Here is a 19875-nt window from a genome sequence, read left to right on the forward strand (position 1 = left end):
GGTAGACCTCTGGAGGATACTAAGTTTCTGGAGATCCTGTAAGTTTCATCTTCCTGGTCATCTCCCATCTTATTTCTCCCATCATGGTCATCAAGTTTCATCTCCCAAGGTCAGTGTCAGGACAGGTCAGGTCAGGTCACTAAAGGCCATCATAAGCGAAATATTGTATGGGCATATGTAAAACATGTTTTATCCGGCTCATTCTACTCGTACATACGATGAGGATACTTTATTAGTGGCCTGGAGTAGAGTTCGACGAATTTTAGCCGAGGTCAGGTCATTTTCAGATCCATCAAAAACGAATTTCTGGTCCATGGGAATAAAGAGGCGTGTAGCTCGTGCACTTTTTGATCGCAAATTAACCCTCGCTGACCGAGGAGGGAGGGAGTGCCACCCTATAACGGGTTGTCCTGATTGCTCGGAACCCGCCGGTGATAGGGAGCTGAAAGTTGGCACAGTTACCTAATCTTTAATTCAAGACGAATGTTTTGACAAAAACCTCATCCTCAGGTCAGGTTAGGTCAGGAGAAGCTTGCTCAGAGAGATAAAACTGACAGGACTTAGTGACCGCCTAGGCCTCATTTGTATATCTCAGATTTTTCTAAGGGTCATCTGAGGTCAGATCGGTATCGTGAATCCACCCTTCTAAGTCAATTGGGGAACATGCCTGCAGTAGCGGCGGAACACCTTCAATTAAGGGGGGGGGGCACTGCCGACTTTTGGTCCCATTCTTTCCATGCGACGCCCATAGGGCTAATGTTAAGATGCCAAAATCAAAGGACAGCGCGGTGCCCCGGTGCCCTCCCCGTTCCGCCCCGCCTATGGTATGCATGCCTGCAATGGTCTAAGACTACTTCGAGCAGCAATCGTAATTTCCGACACTCTCTGCAAGATCCGATGTTTAACTTTTGCATTGTTGACCTTACTTGAGAACAGGTGTATAACTCCGAGGGTTATGATAGGTATAAAGCTCCGAAGGTAAGCCAACAAGGCACCAACGGACTTGGGTCGACCTGTCAATTCGAATGATATGCGATATGACCTTTTCCGACAAACTTTGTGACATAAGAGGCTGACCTTGACCTGACCTGACCTTGACCTGAGGCACGCTAAGCTGCTAGCACTTAAACAAAAAACATTCGACGCTCCTAAGCTTGGTGAACACGACGATGCCTGACTCGCAGCTCTGAAACCACCTTTGGCGAAGTTATTCAGCGAAAACCAAATCCCTATTTTTGGGTACAAGACCGCACATCAGAGGTCACCGGTTGACTTCTGGATTTAATATCGGTCCCTGTGTCTCATAACGGCGTAAACGCTCGGTTTTCTGCGAGTCTCTAGCTCAACTGGGGTGAGAAGACAAGATGAGAGGGGGGGAGGTGATGTCACCAGCTGGGCGTATGTAGAAAGGCGATAGGTCTGGCGATGTTGGATGGCGATCAGGAGTGCTCGTGTTTAATACCTAAACACGAGCATACCTGATCGTCTTATTCGTTAGCGCTGTTTTAATGCCTAAATGTTTTTGAAAGAACACATGCATATGAAAATAACTCCCGGTTTCTGATGAAATTGTCGTTCCTCGTGGTATGAAACGAAGCGACGGAACTGATGAGGCAGCGCGCAGCAAACATTGGATGGCTCCACTTTTATGGCGAGCACCAGCACATGCAAGGCTGCCGCTTACCCAGCCACAAATCAACATTCCTGCCAAACTCAGCAGGGACAAACCGAGTTGTCTTTTTGCTCCTCAGCATGCAACCAAACGTGTTTGAAATGAAGAGATAGATGCCAGAACCTCGTTATGACATGGCATTGCATGTTTCAATTCACGTTTGTATGCGACGCTCATGCAATTGCTCTTTTTTGATTTATGTATAACGTCTGGCAATGGCTGCCTGTACTAAATCCAGCACATATGGATGTTTCAGCACTGCTTAATTATTTAGTTGCATTAACTATGAGCCGAATTCTTGCCACACATAGCGATCCTTTTGCACACATCCCTGCCAGAGAAGGTGAGGGGTAGTGCAATCTCCCTTACTGGTCGGTCATTATTACGAGCGAGCGAGCGCAGCGAGCGAAGCGAAGTCTTTTCAATATAACGAAAAAATCTCAGTATGAGCGGCCCGGCCTGGCCCAACGCTTTTGAGAGGCTTATATCTCAGCAACCGCTGGACCGATTGGCCTGCGGTCTTTTTTTTTGCTGGGAGTGGGTAGCTCCATCCCTTTTACCCCGTAATTGACTACTTTTGATACACCTCAGTGACCGTCGTGGCACGTGCCACGTGAAAAGTTAAGAGTGTTCAAGCTGTTTTGCAAAAGTAGTGATTTTGAGAGGCTCATATCTCAGCAGCCGCTTGGGCGATTGTCTTGCGGTAATTTTTTTTTGGACGCCATTTAATTGCGTCCCAGAAAAGCTATTTCTGGCACCTAAAAGCTGACTCGCCCCAAAATTGGTCCTCAGCACCTATTTGGTGGATACCAGCACCAATCATGGAAAATGACCTTAATTAGCTGTTTCTGGCACCTATTCATCGGTACGCCTTACTCTTTTTTCTGAATCTGGCACCTAAATGCTGAGCGTAGCACCAATCTAGTAGAAAAATGAACTACTGGCTGGTAGAATCATGTTGTTCTGGTATAATGACCCCTGGAGTCTAGCCTAAAGGTTGCCAGTGCAGCTACACTCTAAGACAGCCCGGTAGTGATCTCAGCATTGTAGGTATATGACGTTTAAGTAAGCAAATAATATTGATTTGTTTAAAAACACAATGTCATTTAAATATTTAAAAGTATTTATTTGTAATGCTTAAAGGGAAACATTTGTGTGTGTAATTGTCTCCATTTTGACCATTAAAACGGGTATTGTATTTTTTTTACGTCATCAAATAGCTCCAAAAAAGAAATGTAATGTTTTCATTCCGTTCAAGGCCGCTGAAGAAACGCGGGATCTTGCGTGGGACATTATCCGTTGTTTGCCGCGCAGAGTTCAAGTTGTGCCGTGGTTGTGCCTTTTTCATCCGTTTCTTACTTATGTCATATGTGTGCATGAAGCTTTGATTTTGTTTTTGGTTATTGTGTGGCCGGTCAGTCAAACGCCCCTGTAGAAACCGGATGCTGCGTTTGATCGAGATGGAGTCAGACGATGATTGCAGAAAGCTAATAATATTGAAAAGAGGGCCGGTTGCGTGGCATGTCTGTTCAGAGTTGAGATTTTGCTTTACTCCAGTTTATGACCTGAGAGCCTGGCTGGAAGTGACGGATCCAAACTTTTCACGTTAATGGCTGAGGGTGCAATAATCTCTAGTCTCTACATAGCGGGCTGGTATAGGAGCGTCTTGCTATGCTGCACCATAGCTGGCTAGTGATTCTCTTTTGGCTAGAAATGGCATTAGCCATTAACCATTATCTCCACTGGCGAAAATGGCACTTGACATCACCGAATGCAACGTTCATGTTGTTAGGATACATAAAATCAGGAAGATTACGCGAATTAGGTAGGCAAACGTGGAATAAAATAGGTGCTGGATGTTTTGGTTTTGGTGCTGAATCAGCAAACAGCAAATACGGAGTTCAACTAGACGATCTGGCAGCTTTAGGCTGTGTGGAAGCAATTAGGTGCCAGATTCAGATATTAGGGTCGAATAAGCATTTGGGGGCTGATCGGCAATTAGGTGCCAGAAACAGCTTTTTAGGGACCAGAAACAAATATTCCCCATTTTTTTTAGGGTAGCTGCATCCCTTCCAGCTAAAGTCGGATACTCTTGATCTATGTGAGTGACCCCCACTGCACGTGCAAAATGCAAAAAGAAGAGGTGCCAAATTTGTTCCCATTTCAATAACTCGGTAATTACTGGGGCGATTTCGCTGAAACTTGGCATACAGCTAGGCACCCACCAGGCAATGCATTCCCATGTGTAGCGGTTAGGGTACTACTGCACGTGCTCAAGTCCCAAAAGTGCAAATAGGTGGCAAAATCTGCAAATTTTAGCTATTTTTTCAACTGCTCCACGGCCCTGTTTTTCAACCACTTTTGACGCAACAACTGCCGATTGATGCAGGATGAATCAGAAAGGGATATACATCACAAAAATGAGCATTTCGATAAATCATAGGCGGATACAGGTGATCGAATTTGGGAGGCACAAGAAATACATAATTAATCGGGTGTTTTGCTGGTGCTGTCACCGAAACGGGTTGGCAATGTTTTATTATGTTACAAAAAATGTGTGATAGAATGACTAAAATTAGATTGGATATTCATAGGCGGCGTCAGGACACCGAAGTTGGGAGGTGAGATCCACCTCCCTTTCTTTTTCCTGGAACCGCGTATGATCCATCCCTTGTTCACTTGTGAACTTATAATACCTACCTACAAATAATGTTGATATGCCTACAGAATGAATTTTTTTTTTTTATAAATTTAGCTCGAATGTTTGAATGGACGGATTGACAGAGCCGGAGCCCACACTAAGCAGAGCTTGTTGCGTGGACCCCGACCCCTACCGTCCGATCGCGCAATTCCGGGTAACGGGAGAATTTAGATGCCAAAGTTTAACGTGCCCTTCAAAGCCAGACACGGCCTGTCCCACTCAACTGACTTCAACTGGCTGCGGCTGCTCCCACCAACCGCAGACCATCCCCGTCAGGAGTCTCAAATATCGAGCGCCGGAGCGTCTCGAACCCGGGCTCTCATTACCGGGAGTCCGATGCTCTACCAACTGAGCTACGGGACAGGCTAAATGAATAACTACAGTCATAAATCATAATGCATCAGCATCGTGATCTTCACCCAAATGAATCGCTTCACGAATAGGACCTCCCAATTTCCCATGCCATGGAAGCGCCCCTGATAAAGGTATCAGTTTGAAATTTTTAGGGAATATGCTCCCAGTTTAGATATAAGAAAAGTCAGAAAATGTCAGCTTCCTAGCTCCAGCCGTTTTGAAGATATTCCTGGAAAAACCTGAGGAGTGGATGAAAACAACCCCCTGCCACTAAGGGTTCATAAGCTATTTTTCAGGAAGGAGTCTTGGTAAGTATAGGCCATGCATTAGCGCTGAGCTAACATGCATTCATGCCAAACGACAATCAATACACAATCTTTAAGCTTTTAGTTGCACTTCCACCACATAGGAGTACAGAATAAGAGTTATTTTCTTATTTTGCCACCCTGGTTACTTCTACTTACAAGAACAAACAATAGAAGTGTAACAAAAATGGACAGCAGGAACTGCTAGGTGGTCCGTCTTGACCCCTCGTTATTTCCTGTCGGTGATTTTGACTTGTCCCATTTTAGGACCAACCACCGCCTACATTTCTTGAATTTAAAATCCATTCTCTGCACACATCAAAAGAGAAAGGAACAATCATTCAGAAAACTATAAACAATGGAGATTCGAGAGCTGTGTGGCAAGATATGCGACTTCAAAACCTTAGCTGGTCCGTCGTACCCCACCTTCCCCTATAGGTGTTACCCCACCTTCCCACTAGACATGCCTATTGTTAAAAGTTGTTGTCACGTCACTCGTTCTTGCATATTTGTGCATACATATCGCCTGTTCAATTATCAGTCAATCGAAATCGCTATCTGCTGAAAGAGTGATGAAGTTGATGCACCATTATGCCCGTAATGCCGTACCCCTAATCTGCTTTTATGTCGACCTTTGCTATCTCAATGAGCCAAACTGCTTCAGCCGCCGTCTTTGCTGGCTAAACCTGCTTTATAATTTTGTCTGCTCACCTGGGACTCTATCACACAAACATTTTACGCAATCACTATCGGAGAAAAACCAATAATTGTTATCGTCTCCGATGGAGCTTCTGCCGTGCCCCGGGCGGCGGCCGGCCACCTAGTTCAGGCGTCGGCCGATAGATGGCAGCGGCGGTCCGTGCAGGCTCCGCCCGCCGGCCGGTCGGTCGCGCTCCGCCGATGGTAGTCGTTGGCTCAGCCTTGCAGTGGCCGCCGGCTGTCGGGCGGATTTTCTGCTCTCGGTGCGAGGTGCAGCGCGGTCGGACTGTGCTTTTTGCGGTGTTCTCGTGTGATACGACTCGCGCTCGATGTGCCCTCGTCAATCGCGTGTCCGTGCTCTGGCGTTCTAGTTCAGCGCGCGCACCGATCAACCAGGTATGCATGGAGAGCACACATTACACATAAACCCATACCGACCGGTCTGCATCCACCCTAGCCTCTCGGCCACCCTCTGGTGACCTGCTGAGCTCGTCTCCCACCCCCCGTACCCCGGCAGTAGGACGGGGCTGGCCGGCACCCGCGGCGCCCGGCGCCGGCGGTGGGCCGCCGGTGGCCGGTTTTGCCGACCGGCGGCGCTCGGCTGCGCGCTGACGGCAGCTCCACCGCCCTGTGTTGCAGCCGCCAGCAGCGCGCCCCTGTGAGCAGCAGCGATGGCCAGCGAGTCTGTGGGCCTGGCGCCGGTGGGCGGCGAGGGCTCTCAGCCGCTGCCGGCGCACCGCGCCTGGTACGACTCGCAGCGCGCCGCCGGCATGGCGGCCATGGACGGCGGCGCCGGCACCATCCCGCCGGAGGACATGGAGATGTTCTTCCCGTCCATCGACGGCTCGGGCGGCCGCGGCCGCTACTACGGCGCGTCGCACTCGACGGCCGCCTACCCGGCGCACACGGCCGACTGGAGCTGTGAGTACCGACGGCGGGAACACGGGTACCGAGGGACACGGGACAGGGGACACGAGACACGGGACAGGGGTACCTGGCGCACACGGCCGACTGGAGCTGTGAGTACCGGACTGGGGAACACGGGTACCGAGGGACACGGGACAGGGGTACCTGGCGCGCACGGCCGACTCGAGCTGTTAGTACCCGAAGGATACGGGAAACTGGTACCGAGGGATACGGGATACGGGATACCGCGGTACAAGGAACACGGGGTACGTGGAAGCAAAACACATGTCCCATGTCCCGTGTCCCGCGGGTCACGGGACATGGCTATCTCGCTTGTACTTTATTGGTGTGTCCGGTTGTGGCTGTGTGCCCAGTGCTTCTCATCTGTCACACCATGACATTTTCATAGTGAGTGTGGCAGACATCTCACTGTGCGTCTCACTGTGAGCGTGACAGATACAGACTACGCCAACCGTTATCAAATTGGTAACCAATCTGCCGCTCAATTGCGACAATGGCTTATGGTTAGGATTGATTAATTTAGCAGAGGAAATATCAACTGTTACGTACTATGACGAGTGACCTGCTTGTGGTAGTGCAGACAGAAGTAAAAAAGAATGGACAATATTTCCTGAACCGTCAGACCTGAATGCTGTCGGCATTGGTTCATACGGAAATAAAACTGCTTTTAATAATCCTGTCCGGTAGAACTTTGCCTCATCATCTCCATCTCTTAATTATCAATTTTTAGGGAGAGTGCCGTAAAGAACCTCAGGATTTGCCATCTGTGTCAGTCAGATTTCCCACGTACCCAACTACCCACAACTGTTTTGTGTCCATTATTGTCAGGTCGACTGTAACATGTATGGTGTGACCCGGCCAGGTCGGCTACAGGTGTGACCCGGTCAGATTGGCTGTACCTATGTGACGTATATATGACTTTATTATGACGTGTGGCCCCGTCAGGTCGACTGTAAAATGTATGATGTGACCCGGCCAGGTCGGCTGTGGAATGTATGATGTGACCCGGCCAGGTCGGCTGTGACCTGCGTGGTGTGACCCGGCCAGACTGGCTGTGTATGTATGATGTGACCCGGTCAGACTGGCTGTATATGACGTGTATGACTGTATGATGTGACCCGGTCGGGTCGGCTGTGAGTTGTGACCTTTATGAAGTGACCATGTCAAATCGATTGTGACCTGTACACTGTACAGTATACGGTGTAACCCGGTCGGCGGTCAGGTCAGCTCCTCTACTGTGTTACGTCCCGCTCAGCTCCGTTCGTTGGGTTTCACGTTGTCACTCTGGGGCCGCTTATATGACCCGTCAGACCTGTGCCTCTGGTATGACCTGTCAGATCAACCCTTGGCTATGATTCCTAGGTCACCTGATGACCGTCCATTATAGGATTGTGTTTCGATATGTTGTGGGCGGTGCAGCTGTCTTCTGTCCGATTCTGACCCGGCATATTCGGCTGTCCTCTGTCTGGTTTATCCGGCGCGGTACACTGTCCCTGTCCGGCTCTGACCTGGTATTTTCGGCTGTCCCCTGTCCGATTCTGGCCCGGTGTCTTCGCCTATTCCCTGTCCGATTCCGTCCCGTTGCGGTTCGGCTGTCTACCGTCCGATTCTGGTCCGGCTGGCGTCTCTTCCGAGTCGGTCCCGACTCCCGACACATTGTCTGCGGGAGACGCACAGCACAGAGTATATGACCTAATGGCCAGATTGGGTTTACCCGAACACATAATCAGTCCGGTGTGCTCGGGCGGTACTGCCGAGACGGTGCGAGCCGCGGCTCAATGGCGCTATCCATGGATCTCCAATCTCGCTGTCTGACCACTGCGGCCAAAGGGAATGCGGACTGAGGAGCCGCACCCCCGCCCACGGCCGGTCGGCGCAGAATGGGTGCGGAATGGGGCGGCGGGGTGTGTAGGTGCGCGCATTTCTCCAGTAATCGACTGCAATGAAATACCTAATCATCGTCGTTTGATTCTGCGTCGATTATGCGCACTCTTCCTCAGTCTGATTAACAGTGCCACCGAATGTGGACCGTCGATGGTATCTGTCACTCGATACCATCAGCAGATAGCGCGGCGCCACATACACGATTACGTGTCGCTTTATCACAGATCAATTTGACTGGAATGTGCCGTATGACGGACAGGTTTGGAGTTATGACGATCAGCCGGGCACGTAACGATAAATCGCTCGCGCCTGGCTCCAATACTTTGCCTTATTTCTGTATGATTGCGGACAGATGCCAATGATATGTGTGTTGCGCTGAGGTGGATGTTTGAAGCAAGTAACATCACTACACGCTGCTTCATTTGAAACGAGGTGTTTTGCACCGTTATGCTAAACGCGTCATTTTAGGGGCCTGAAATGAAAAGGTTTTCAATCAAGCCTTCACGGCAAATAGATATCTTTCTTAGATATTATTCAACAGAATAGTTTAAATGCCTACAGGTTCAATGTTCATAATAGCTGAAACAATGTTTACACAAGGCAAGGCAGAGTATGAACGACAAGAAAGATAAAGAGCAACCATAACTGAAAACAAATAATCTCGGTTACTGGCTGCCCCCAAGGTAACTTGTGGATGATAGGTATTCATTATTGAAGCACTTCTTAGTTCCAATGTTGTTTACTGATCAAACGACAAACATCTTGTTCATACTAGCTGCTCATTCTATTATCCTAATTCCTATCCCATTTCATTTCAATAAAATACTGCTTTCATGTTAACAGCAAGTGGCGGCTCAAGAAAAACGTGAAAAGCATACACCAAAAAAGTCGAAATAAATTTCACACATAATTATTTAGATTCCGATTTACTCTATTGAACGGCGCATCACTAATGCCGGGTTCCCACTACGACCGTTCAACATCGTAAAGTGAAATAACGGGAGAAAACCGGCAAGATCGGCAAAATCACACCATGCATTTTTACGATCTCTGCCGGTGGTGGTGGGAACCGGGTATTTGACACGTGTTTTCGGATGGAGACATTTGTAAGGTTTTGAAAGTTTGCTCCCCATGTTGGTTGGTTGGTGAGGTCGCCAAAAAGTTGAACAGTGTTCAACTTTTTGAACGTTCTTGAAGGTTTGTGCAGATATTAAATGACACTAATAAGCATTTTTAGGCAGTGCATAGAGCAGGAAGCCCTTTTTGGGAAGTTTCTTGATATTCAAAGTGAGAAGACAAGCAGCAAGGCATGAAAGGTGGTGCATTTTTGCGGATAAAGGCTATATAACTCTAATTATATACATATGTAGATGTAGGCGAGCGCTAAGTGGCGATGAATAACAACTTTTCGGCAGGTTTACCGTAGGTCTAGTGCAATTTATTCATTTACCTACCATCAGCGCCTGGAAAATAAGAATATTACAAATAATGTCATGCCACTGCAAATGCGGCGCAAATAACAAACGTTTATTTACATCATCTAACAGTGATACATAGCTGTAGCAGTACTTGCTCTTGTGAAACTAAAGGCAGAGTTTCCGACAATCGTGGCCACCGGCGTCGTCGCTCACTTATGACCTCAAACGGGCGGCCACTCCTCGTTCAACACACGCAGCTTCCGCCGTCGGATCGTCACTGAGGGCCTCATTCGAGGCGCAAACAATCACAGTGTCTTCTGGATCAAGGCCATCTGGACCGCGCCATGTGATTGGGACGACCAGACCACATGCGAAGCATGTGATTGTCATTGGGCTGTCTGGTCCTTGTTATGCACATCGCATGCGATTCTTGAGCGAATGATCCTCGCTATGTCAGAACAGGTGCGACTTGCACTTTATCTCCCTGTTTTCGTAGCACCGCTCCGGAACTCAGAATCTATAGATGAAGTAGCCACCCGGTTGCGCGCCAGCTACCAAGAGTTGCATCGTAGATTCAGGTAGACAGGCTTGGAACCTCAAACGCTTAGGCCAAGCTCTCCTCTGGAAGACCGCTGCATTGTAATGCCACGCCACACTGCAGAGTCAGACAAACGTCGACAGTTGCCACCATCTGCTGTGAACCGTTGTGCTCGAATACACTCGTTTATCTTCATTGAGCACACGGCGTCAGTTTCCTTGCTGAACTCATAAGTGTTTCTCGTCTGTTCAGTTGATATTAGTATAATTGCCTTTACACAATTCTAGCATCGCCTGACGAGATGGCGTAGTCACATGATGATGGTGACATGAGCTGTGACACTGCTGTAAGTTGGAATGCCGGCTCCATATACTTGTACTCGTATACCTAAATCGCTGAACCTGTGTCGGCAAATTCAGTTGCATTACAGCCTGCTTCAACTTGCTAGATGTTTTATCGAGGATTGCCACAATAAACTGTTAAGAAATCATCGGAATTTGCAATTTATCGGTTACAGCTTCCCGAAGGTATTCACAGCAAAACCACAATGAGTTATATCAACTGCACACATTTTCGCTTCAAAAGTCAATAGATTGTCGTTATCACAGCTGTGAATGCTTTTCGCTGGCATTGTTGATATATTTTCTAATGCTCGCGTACTTTTAACACGCCAATAAATTTAAAAGGTTTCCTTATTTTATCATTCATTCAGTTGCACGGGATCTTTTACCACGTCAACTACCTATATTCTGAACTTTTTTTACAATAGCTTATTGTGCCGATCCCTCCTTCATCATCGCTCCTCTCAACCGGCTTTGTCCAAGCCGTTTGCCGATGTCTCACGATGTTTCCCCATCTTGCCCCGTATACCAGATCTAGGGAAGTGTTCAACTTTTTTAGAAAAGTCTCTAGATCAACGATCTCGTCCGTTTTATCCCGTTCTTGCAATTTACGATGTTGAACGGTCGTAGTGGGAACGCGGCCTAACCCAATAATTTTGGATCCATACCGTAAGGCCCAACATGACTTGACCGCAAGCAGCACATACGCATTTTGACATTTGAACAAACACCATAACACGAAAATGCGTATGAAGCTCTCACATTAAATAATGATTTTCATTAGTTGCGAACAAAACTTTCTAGAATTGCCTTTTCTAGACTGGTGCCCTGCTACTAGACTGGTACCTTTTGAATAAAGTAAGATTAGGTTGATTTCATCACGTCTTGCGTTGGGTGTCTTAGGATGAAGTTATTACGGTGTAATGCATAACGATGTAAAAGAATCCAGCATTAATTTGAGAGCAGCATCGGATCACTTTTATAATAAGAAAGCGAAGGCGGCGAACAACACCAAAAGTTTTTTTTGAGGAGTTTATGAATCACCGCCAAACAGAACCATTTCGTGGGCGCTGGATGCCCACGCCCATGAAGTGACTGGTAGCTTATCGTTCCTGCTCCTAGATGGCGGGAGCTGTACCGCCTGAAGGTATGCTGTTCCGCAGGGCTCTCAGCACGCATGAAGAAATGGCAGTGTCCGTGATGTGATAAAACAGTATGAAACATGAAAAGCTAAATTAAATAAAATGAATACCGAACCTTATCACATATTTAACTGATGTGCGCCTTCTCGGTGAATCTGTCGAATTCTGTAAGAAAAGTGAATGTTTCTCAATTTTATGTCAAGTGAGCAAAGCATTTGAACACGTGATGTTAACACGTTAAATGTGACGCGCATAATGGTTGACATCTTCATCACCCAGGCTAATATAAGCTCAAGGTGGACAACGATGCCACTTTATTATGGTGCAAGAAACCACCGGATTTCTGAGACGCATCGCTTAATTGAGAAGGACCTTCTCAACGGTGAATGAACCAAACATATAGTTGATAGTTCAGATTTGTTCATTACAGCCACAGCAGATGGTACCTACATGGGCAAGTAAATGCCCATTGCAAGGGAATGTCATGTCGAGCATTTGCTACAAATTCGTCTAAAATGCGTATTTACTTTCTTTAATGTTCATGTTATTCCGGTAGATGCTATCAGACGTTTTCTTTCTGTTAGAGGTTACACAGCGCGCTCATAGTTCACATATTACCGAAATAACTAATTTGGATTTCAATACTAGTGGCGTCATGATAGTTTTAATTTTAAGTCGATTGTGACGACTATGCCCTGATGCACAACAATATTTACAATTGGTACCTGTCATTGGAGTTGGTCAATGCTTTATCAGTAATCAAGGCTGTAAGTGGACGGGTAAAATGTTGTATAAGAATTTACCGTGCGGGAGTTGAAATCAAGAGCAATAGCCAAAACGGAAGCTAAGCTGGTTCAATTTAGGCTTTAGCGGCTATGACTGGCTGAACACCGTGGCAAGTGTTCCCCGCGGGCTCGTAACTTTGCACAATGCACAGTGCGTTGTTTAATTAAGGCACTGGCTTGTACGTTTGTCCATACCATGCAGCTCGCGGACTCATTGCACCTTCTTTTTCTCCACAATCACATATTTTGCTATACTTGGAAAAGTGTTACGGCCTTGATATTCCCCATGTTCAGGTTGGGGTCATTTCTCTAAAAATTATGTGCCAGAGCTTCTCAATATTTAAATCATAATTTTGTTTGATGTCCTGCTGTGAGCTACCTAAAATTACCAGCTGACAGTAATTACAACACACTTCGATTCTTACCTCAATCAAATAACTTGCCATGACCAATCGAGGGGTTACTGGAGGAGCTAAAATTCACCTCGCGGCTTATGTTGCCACCGTTGACCGTATATTTTATATAATAGGTATTGCTACATGTAACTGCGGGGACTATTCCGTCATTTTATGCCGTAGACTCATGATTATGTGATGTGTTTTATGTTATGTTACATTTATCCACTGTAAACACCAATTTTCATCATCTTCTAATGACCATGTACATATTTAAAGATACATATGCTCGGGGATATTATGCTAATAGCGACACCGTATCCCATACGCCATTCTTCCTCGCCGCGGCATATTACACGACAAGCATAAAGAACACGGATACTGAATTCCCGGAAACTAATGTGTTTAACAATTTTATAGTGTCAACTGGAGGAGAACAACAGGCAAAACGTGAAAGTTGTGTGGCGAACCTCGACGGTTCCGTTTTAGTTCAGTTCACTTCCTTTTTGATACCGTTATCCTCCGCTTTTCCCCATGGGACTTACCATGCATCATAATTACATCATTACCGTTTTAGCCCTTTGTTGGACCCATAGCCTCGGTAGGAGAAGGCCATAAATAGTGCCATCGCTCATGTGTTTGAAGCCACCCAGTGCAGTGTGTATTTTTAGCGCCGTGTAACAACACAGCTAATCGCCTCCAAATAGCTCATGTGGCCGCCGAGCTAATATCGGAGCCGCAAATCAAACAGGGCCTGTGCGCCGAGCCGTTTTATGAGTGTGTTCGCGGTGGTGCGACACGAGTGTTATCTGCGCTGACCGGTGTCGGCACTGCCGGCTGCCGCGGCCGGTCCGACCGACCGACCGACGGCCCGGCTCGGCACGGCCGCGGCGGTAGGTCGCTGCCGCCGCCGTCGCCGATGGTTTTGTTCGTGGCTGTTCCAGCTAAACTTAAATCTTATTACGCACCGCATCTTTATTGATATTTGTAATCCAATTGTCAGAAGTGATTTTACGGATGCGATCAGTTTTGGACACATGTAATCGCCGGCGTCGCTGTATTGATCGCCACAGCGAGGTGGTGGTCCTCGCATTAGCGTTCAGCACACGGCTCCAGCCACCCCTGTTGGTGTTCTGCTGTATCGGTAACGCGTTACTTTCCTGGCTATCTGAGTATCACGGGCCGAGATGGCTGTATCTGTGACTGCTGCAGGTGGCTGACTGAAGGAGTGACCGGAGGTCAGGCAGGAGGGGCGGTGTGGGGTCAGGCAGAGGGGCGGGCGGGGAGAGAGCGGGAGGGTGTGGCGGCGCCGTCACCTGCTCGGCTCGACGGGGCCCACAATGGAACCGGACCGGGCCGCGACACCCGCCATCGATTGCCGCCGCGCCGGCAGGGGAGCCGCCGTCGGTCGGTCAGAGCTGAGGCCGGGGGCGGTTAGAGTTGCAGCCAAGGGTGGTTAGAGCTGTGACTGGTGAGGGTCGGAGCTGTGACTGGTGAGGGTCGGAGCTGTGACTGTTGGATGTGGACGGTTGCAGTTATAGCTCTGGCCGGCAAGGTCAGAGCCATAGCCACAGCTGGGGACGGTCTCTGAGATCTCGGTCGATCTCTGAGACAGTGTTAAGTCCCCCGTCCGGTCTCTTGAGTCCTGATGCGTTCTCCAGTCGACGGGCCGGTCTCTGACGCGGTCTCCAGTGACTAGTCGATTGCTCGGTCCCCGGGACGGTCCATCCGTCCGTGCAGGGCGGACGGGCGGCTGGCGGCCGGCCCACGGCGCCCGCGGCTCCACGGCAGCGCGCCATCTTATCGGGGCCAACATCGGCGCGCGCTCGGCCGTCGCCAGCTGCCTCCGTGCGCTCTCTGTCCGCTCTCTGTCCGCTCTCTGTCCGCTCTGTTCGCTCTGTCCGCTATCCGTCCGCTATCCGCCACTCTATCTGCGGCCTCCTCCCCGTCCTGTCGTCTGCCTCTCCCTCTCCAGGCGCTCCCGCTGCCCTGGTTCTCTGGAAGGCCCTGTGTGTGGGAGGAGTCTGCGGCCAGACAACAATTACCGGGGCGTACATTTTTGATTTTACGCGTAATTGGAATTGCTGGTCGGCACGGGCGGCCGGCTGACAATGATGAATTGATACGTGTGAGCAATGGTTTCCGAATTCCGCCGGGCGCGGCGCGCGACGCCGGAGAATGCGCGCTGATTGACGGGGCGCTAACGGGACGGCGATACAGCGGCAGCTCGTTCAGCAACCGCACAAATTACGCTGCGCTGAAATTTGGCGCAGCTCCCCTGCAATTACCCGGGCGCGGCGCGGCGCCGCCTGATCCTATCGCGCTAATGTACGATAAACGCACGGTAATAGGTCGCGCTAGCCAAGTTGAAATATAACTAACCGCTGATTAAGTTAGATTTCAGGCTTGTGTTGGCCGGGCGCGCGGCGAGGGCGGGGTCGTGCCGGCCGGGTGCGTTATCCGTCTGAAGGCACCAGTGGCCGCCGACACGGCGCGAGCAGCACACGGCAGAGAGTGACATGTTGGTCTGTCGGGCGCGGCGGGCGGCGCTCGACCAAAGCGGCTCCACCGGCGCTGCGGTGCGCCAATCCTCGTCTCCGCTGCCGCTTATGCGCGCCGCACAAACCGGCGCGGCAAGCGGAGAGAAAAACGTCGCGGCGGCGGCCCACAGTAATTAGCGACTGCGATAAGGCCTCAATAAAAGGCAGCCGGGAGAGGATAAACGTGACGGTGTCGGCGCTAAGTGGACGCGGCCGGCGCGCGGCCCGAGCCCGCTCTCCCACCGCCGCGCGGCGCGGTGACGCCAGCAAGTAATTGGCTAGGTTCCCAGCCGCTCGTCAATCGGACGATGATTTTTCCCCGGCGATCGACTCAAAAGGCCGCCGACTCAGCGTCACCAAGGATGCAGTTATGGAAATCAAGAGAAACGCTCACCGCCGTAACTTTTATAAGCGCGTTTTCTTTCCCAGCGGAAGCGGAGAACACAAAACATTGAACAGGTCACACTGAATCAGGTAACTTGATTTGCGGCAGGTGTGACTTTCAGCAGCTTCAACGGTTCTCCTTCCCACGTCTTCTTGTATGCGTATCCCGTATGGCGTGTGACTCTGCTTCAGTTTAAAAGGCAGGCAACAACCAGCCTCTAAATCTGGTGACGCGCGAACTGGCGTGCCGGACACTACTGAACACGACCAGGTCGGCGGAAACGGCGCGCTGCTGCGCCGTCCGCTGTCGTCGCGCCATATTTGCGCGTGTGTCGCGCTGTTCGCCCCAGTGCGGTACACGCACTGCGTGCCGGAGCGCCGGGCACGTGCCCCGTGCTGCCGGCCGTAGAGCGCCGCTCGTGCGTCGTGTCCGCGCCGCCGTGACGTGACTGACCGCGCCGCTCCGGCGGGACGCTCCAGTTTTACGTGTTCTGGGCTGGGTGCCGAGCTGAGCCGGAGTTGTCGGACATTCTGTGACAGCTGGGTGGTGTGACAGTCCCTCCCGCCCCGTGCTTTTGTGCACTTGTTTCTTTGTGTGTCCGTGTGTCCGCTTCTCGGTGTGTGTCTTTGTGCCTGTTGTCCAGTGTGAAGACAATGCCTGGCCATTTCTGACCATTTCTGACCGTCCACGCTCCGCCCCGTTTCTGCCGGCAGCGCGGATGTCGGCGGCTGGAGGACAGATGTACCGCTCCCACCTGCCCACCTACCCGTGGATCGGTGACAAGGCCATGATGGCGCCCTCCGCCTCCGCCTGGTGCTCGCCCTTCTCCAAGGCGCAGAGTCCCGGCATCCCCACCTCCATCGCCCACTCGAGCCCGCACCTGTTCCACTTTCCGCCGACGCCGCCCAAGGACGGCACGCCAGAGACCTCCGCGGCGCAGACGGCGGCCTCCTCCAGCATGGCCTCCGCCACCGCCTCGGCCTCGGCCTCGGCCTCGGCGGCGGCGGCGGCGGCAGCGGCGGCCGCCGCCGTGGCCGGCATGTCGGGCGAGTACGGCCAGCACTGCGGCCAGCTGCTCGGCGCCCCCGACGGACTCGACATCAAGCCCTCCATCATCCACGGCCTCGCCAAGCAGCGCGAAGGTAGCGGTGCGCCGCCGGCCGAGCTGGCCGCCGCCGACGCGTACCAATACCCGGGGGCGGCGGCGGCCGGCGCCGAGTACCCGCCCGCCTCCGCCGCCGCCGGGTACGGCTTCTATCCCAGCGCGTTCGCCGCCAAAAGTGTGTCGCCGCGCCCCAAGGCGAAGGCGCGCTCGTCGGCCGGTAAGCGAGTGATCCGCTCTTATCTTCCGGTGGAGGTGCAGTGCACGAACTGGTGACGGAGCCCGGCGCGACTAACAGCCTGCCTGCTGTACAGACGCACTAACACGTTCCGAGGGAGCGCTGCCGGTGACCCAGCGGCGCGCCCTCCTCGGTATACACCATCCTGTCTTTTTGCGTTTTGCGCGGTGGTAAGTTGGTCGTGCCGAACCCACTTTGAGCCCTTGACACCGCTGATGAGCAGGCCTTCATGGGCCAGCCTCTGTAAGTACCGAGTGCCCCTCACAGCGACAGCATCTGTATGTACCGGGGCCGGTGAGTGCCCCTCACGGCCTCTGAAGGTACCGGAGCCCCTCGCGGCCTCTGAAGGTACCGGAGCCTCTCGCGGCGTCAGCCTCTGAAGGTACCGGAGCCCCTCGCGGCGTCAGCCTCTGAAGGTTCCGGCGCCGGCGCGGCTGCCGTGCGCCCTGCACGGAGGAGCGCCACGAAAGGCCGACACCCACCGGGGATCGGCGGCGCCACCTCTGGCGCACGGCAGCGGCGCTAACTGGCCCCCATTTGCCGATCGGCTCGGTGGTCAGCCTCAGAGGGGGGCCGCGCCACGCGATCGGCCGCCGTCCGTGAGCCGGGCCCGACCGGTCACCGAGAGGCCCCGTCGGCAGCCCGGCGCGGACGGCGGCGGAGCGACGGGACCGTCCGCCTCCCCGGTGGTCCAGCTGGGGCGTGTATCATGACCGCGGCGCCGCGGCAGCCGCCGCCAATGTTTGCCTTGTGTGTGCCGCGAGTGCCGTCCCGCGGCGGAACACCACGTGACAAAAATACACCCCGCGGCGGTCCGGAACGCACCGGAACAACCGGAACGACGCGCGCCCGGCGGCGGCGAACAAAGCGCGGCGCTCGCCGGTGTGTCCCCCGGCCGACCTCTCCATCTGCCGTGTGTCGCCCGGCCTCTGACCCGGCGCGGCGGCACCGCCTTTGATGCAGCCTCAGTGGCCCTCCTCCAATGATCCGCACTCATGGCTCGAGTGTTGCGTGCGGCGCCCGGCCGGCCTAATCCGCGGGCCGCCGGTCGACGCGCCGCTCTCCACACGAACGAGAGCCGGTGGCCACTCAGCGCCGGGGCTACCGCGGCCGACTGGCACCTGTGTCGGACGGTCGGCGCGGGCCGCCGGGGCCCTGACAGACCCTCTCGGCCCACCACACCAGGGTGGACCCACGTGCCGACTGGACCTCCCAGGGCACACCGCGCCCCAGTCACTGCAGGGAGGCACCGGTTCTGACGTCACACGAAAATATCAGTCGGCTGGTTGTGGCACTGCCCCCTGCCGGTGCGACTGTGCTGCCACCTAGCTAAGCCTAGTCAGCCTAGGACGGGACGGTTTTACTTTTTCTCGTCGAGTGGGGCAGCTTGCGACGACACTCGGTCGACATAGCTGTGCTGCAACATACCCTGCAGGTTCGGAGTCTCTCGGACGGCCAATCCTGTTCCATAACCACAGCTAAGTCCCCGCTGACCTTAACCAGGATTGGCCGGACGACGTTGAATCTTCGTAGTTCTAGAGACACCGAACCCGCGGATAGTCTGTCGAAGCCTTGGCGGCTGAAGAAAGGCTAGACATATCTCACTTGATTTTGGCGTGGCCAGCCTCACTTCTGTAGTTTTGCTTCACAGCATTCCACGTCCTATTGAGTTTCCGGTTGCGTAGTACACGACCACGTTCAGAAACTTGATGTCTTTTAGATACATCACACAATGACAAACTTTTGGCAGCATTTACATTTGTTGCCTGCATATTTTGGTGAGGAAAAATGACTATCGCAGTAGTACAATCAAGACATACCACAAAGGATCAGAGCTAAAGCAGCATTATTAAGCAAAGGTGTATTGCATTGATCATCAGCATGTTCGTAAAATAAAATACATCACGAATAAAGATGACAACCAAGCCGGACCAGGACACTTATAACAAACATGAACGTTAAAGTGGCAACACAAATGAAAGAGAGAAGATGAATTTGCCCTTCGCAATCGTCAACCTAAAACAAAACTTCAAATATACAACAGACTTCTGTGCATTAAAAGAACATGAATATACTCGCTAGTCGCTTTGTCGTCGACACATAATGGGAACATCCTGCCGGCCCAGCCAAACAGCGCGCCCGCCTTCGAGTAGGAAATAGCAGCGGCCGCAGAAGTGGCCAACATATACATTGTTCGTCACGCCACCTGCACTGAAACGTACCAGCTATTTAATCGTGAAATGTAGCTAGCCATCCAAAAATGTTGCACTACACCAGCACTACCGCACAGTTAGCAGATAGGTACGGACCGCAGGCCCTGGTCTCTGTCTCTTCCGAGTACGGTCTCCGGACCAGTCACCAGCGCCACCATCTCCGCGCGGTAGCTATAGCACAGCTCTCCGGCCGGGGCCCGCAGTTCCTCGACCTCTTCGTCCAGCCAGACCAGACC

General features: G+C 51.8%; 1 protein-coding gene across 3 annotated transcripts in view; it reads left to right on the forward strand.

Moving 5' to 3' along the window:
- LOC122379257 (GATA-binding factor C-like) overlaps positions 1-19875 on the forward strand; it is a 78488-nt gene that overhangs the window by 22127 nt on the left and 36486 nt on the right. Inside the window, exons 1-3 of one of the 3 annotated variants that reach the window (XM_043361325.1) lie at positions 5946-6127; positions 6371-6652; positions 16800-17408. In XM_043361325.1, the coding sequence (XP_043217260.1) occupies positions 6403-6652; positions 16800-17408 (859 nt within the window). In that variant the 5' untranslated portion in view covers positions 5946-6127; positions 6371-6402. Of the gene's footprint in view, positions 1-5945; positions 6128-6370; positions 6653-16799; positions 17409-19875 lie in introns of those variants that run through there. The other 2 variants (XM_043361659.1, XM_043361414.1) reach the window with 2 other exon arrangements.

The sequence above is a fragment of the Amphibalanus amphitrite genome, unplaced genomic scaffold (genome assembly GCF_019059575.1).
Source record: "Amphibalanus amphitrite isolate SeventyFive unplaced genomic scaffold, NRLGWU_Aamphi_draft 000000F_arrow, whole genome shotgun sequence".
NCBI classification, from domain to species: domain Eukaryota; kingdom Metazoa; phylum Arthropoda; class Thecostraca; order Balanomorpha; family Balanidae; genus Amphibalanus; species Amphibalanus amphitrite.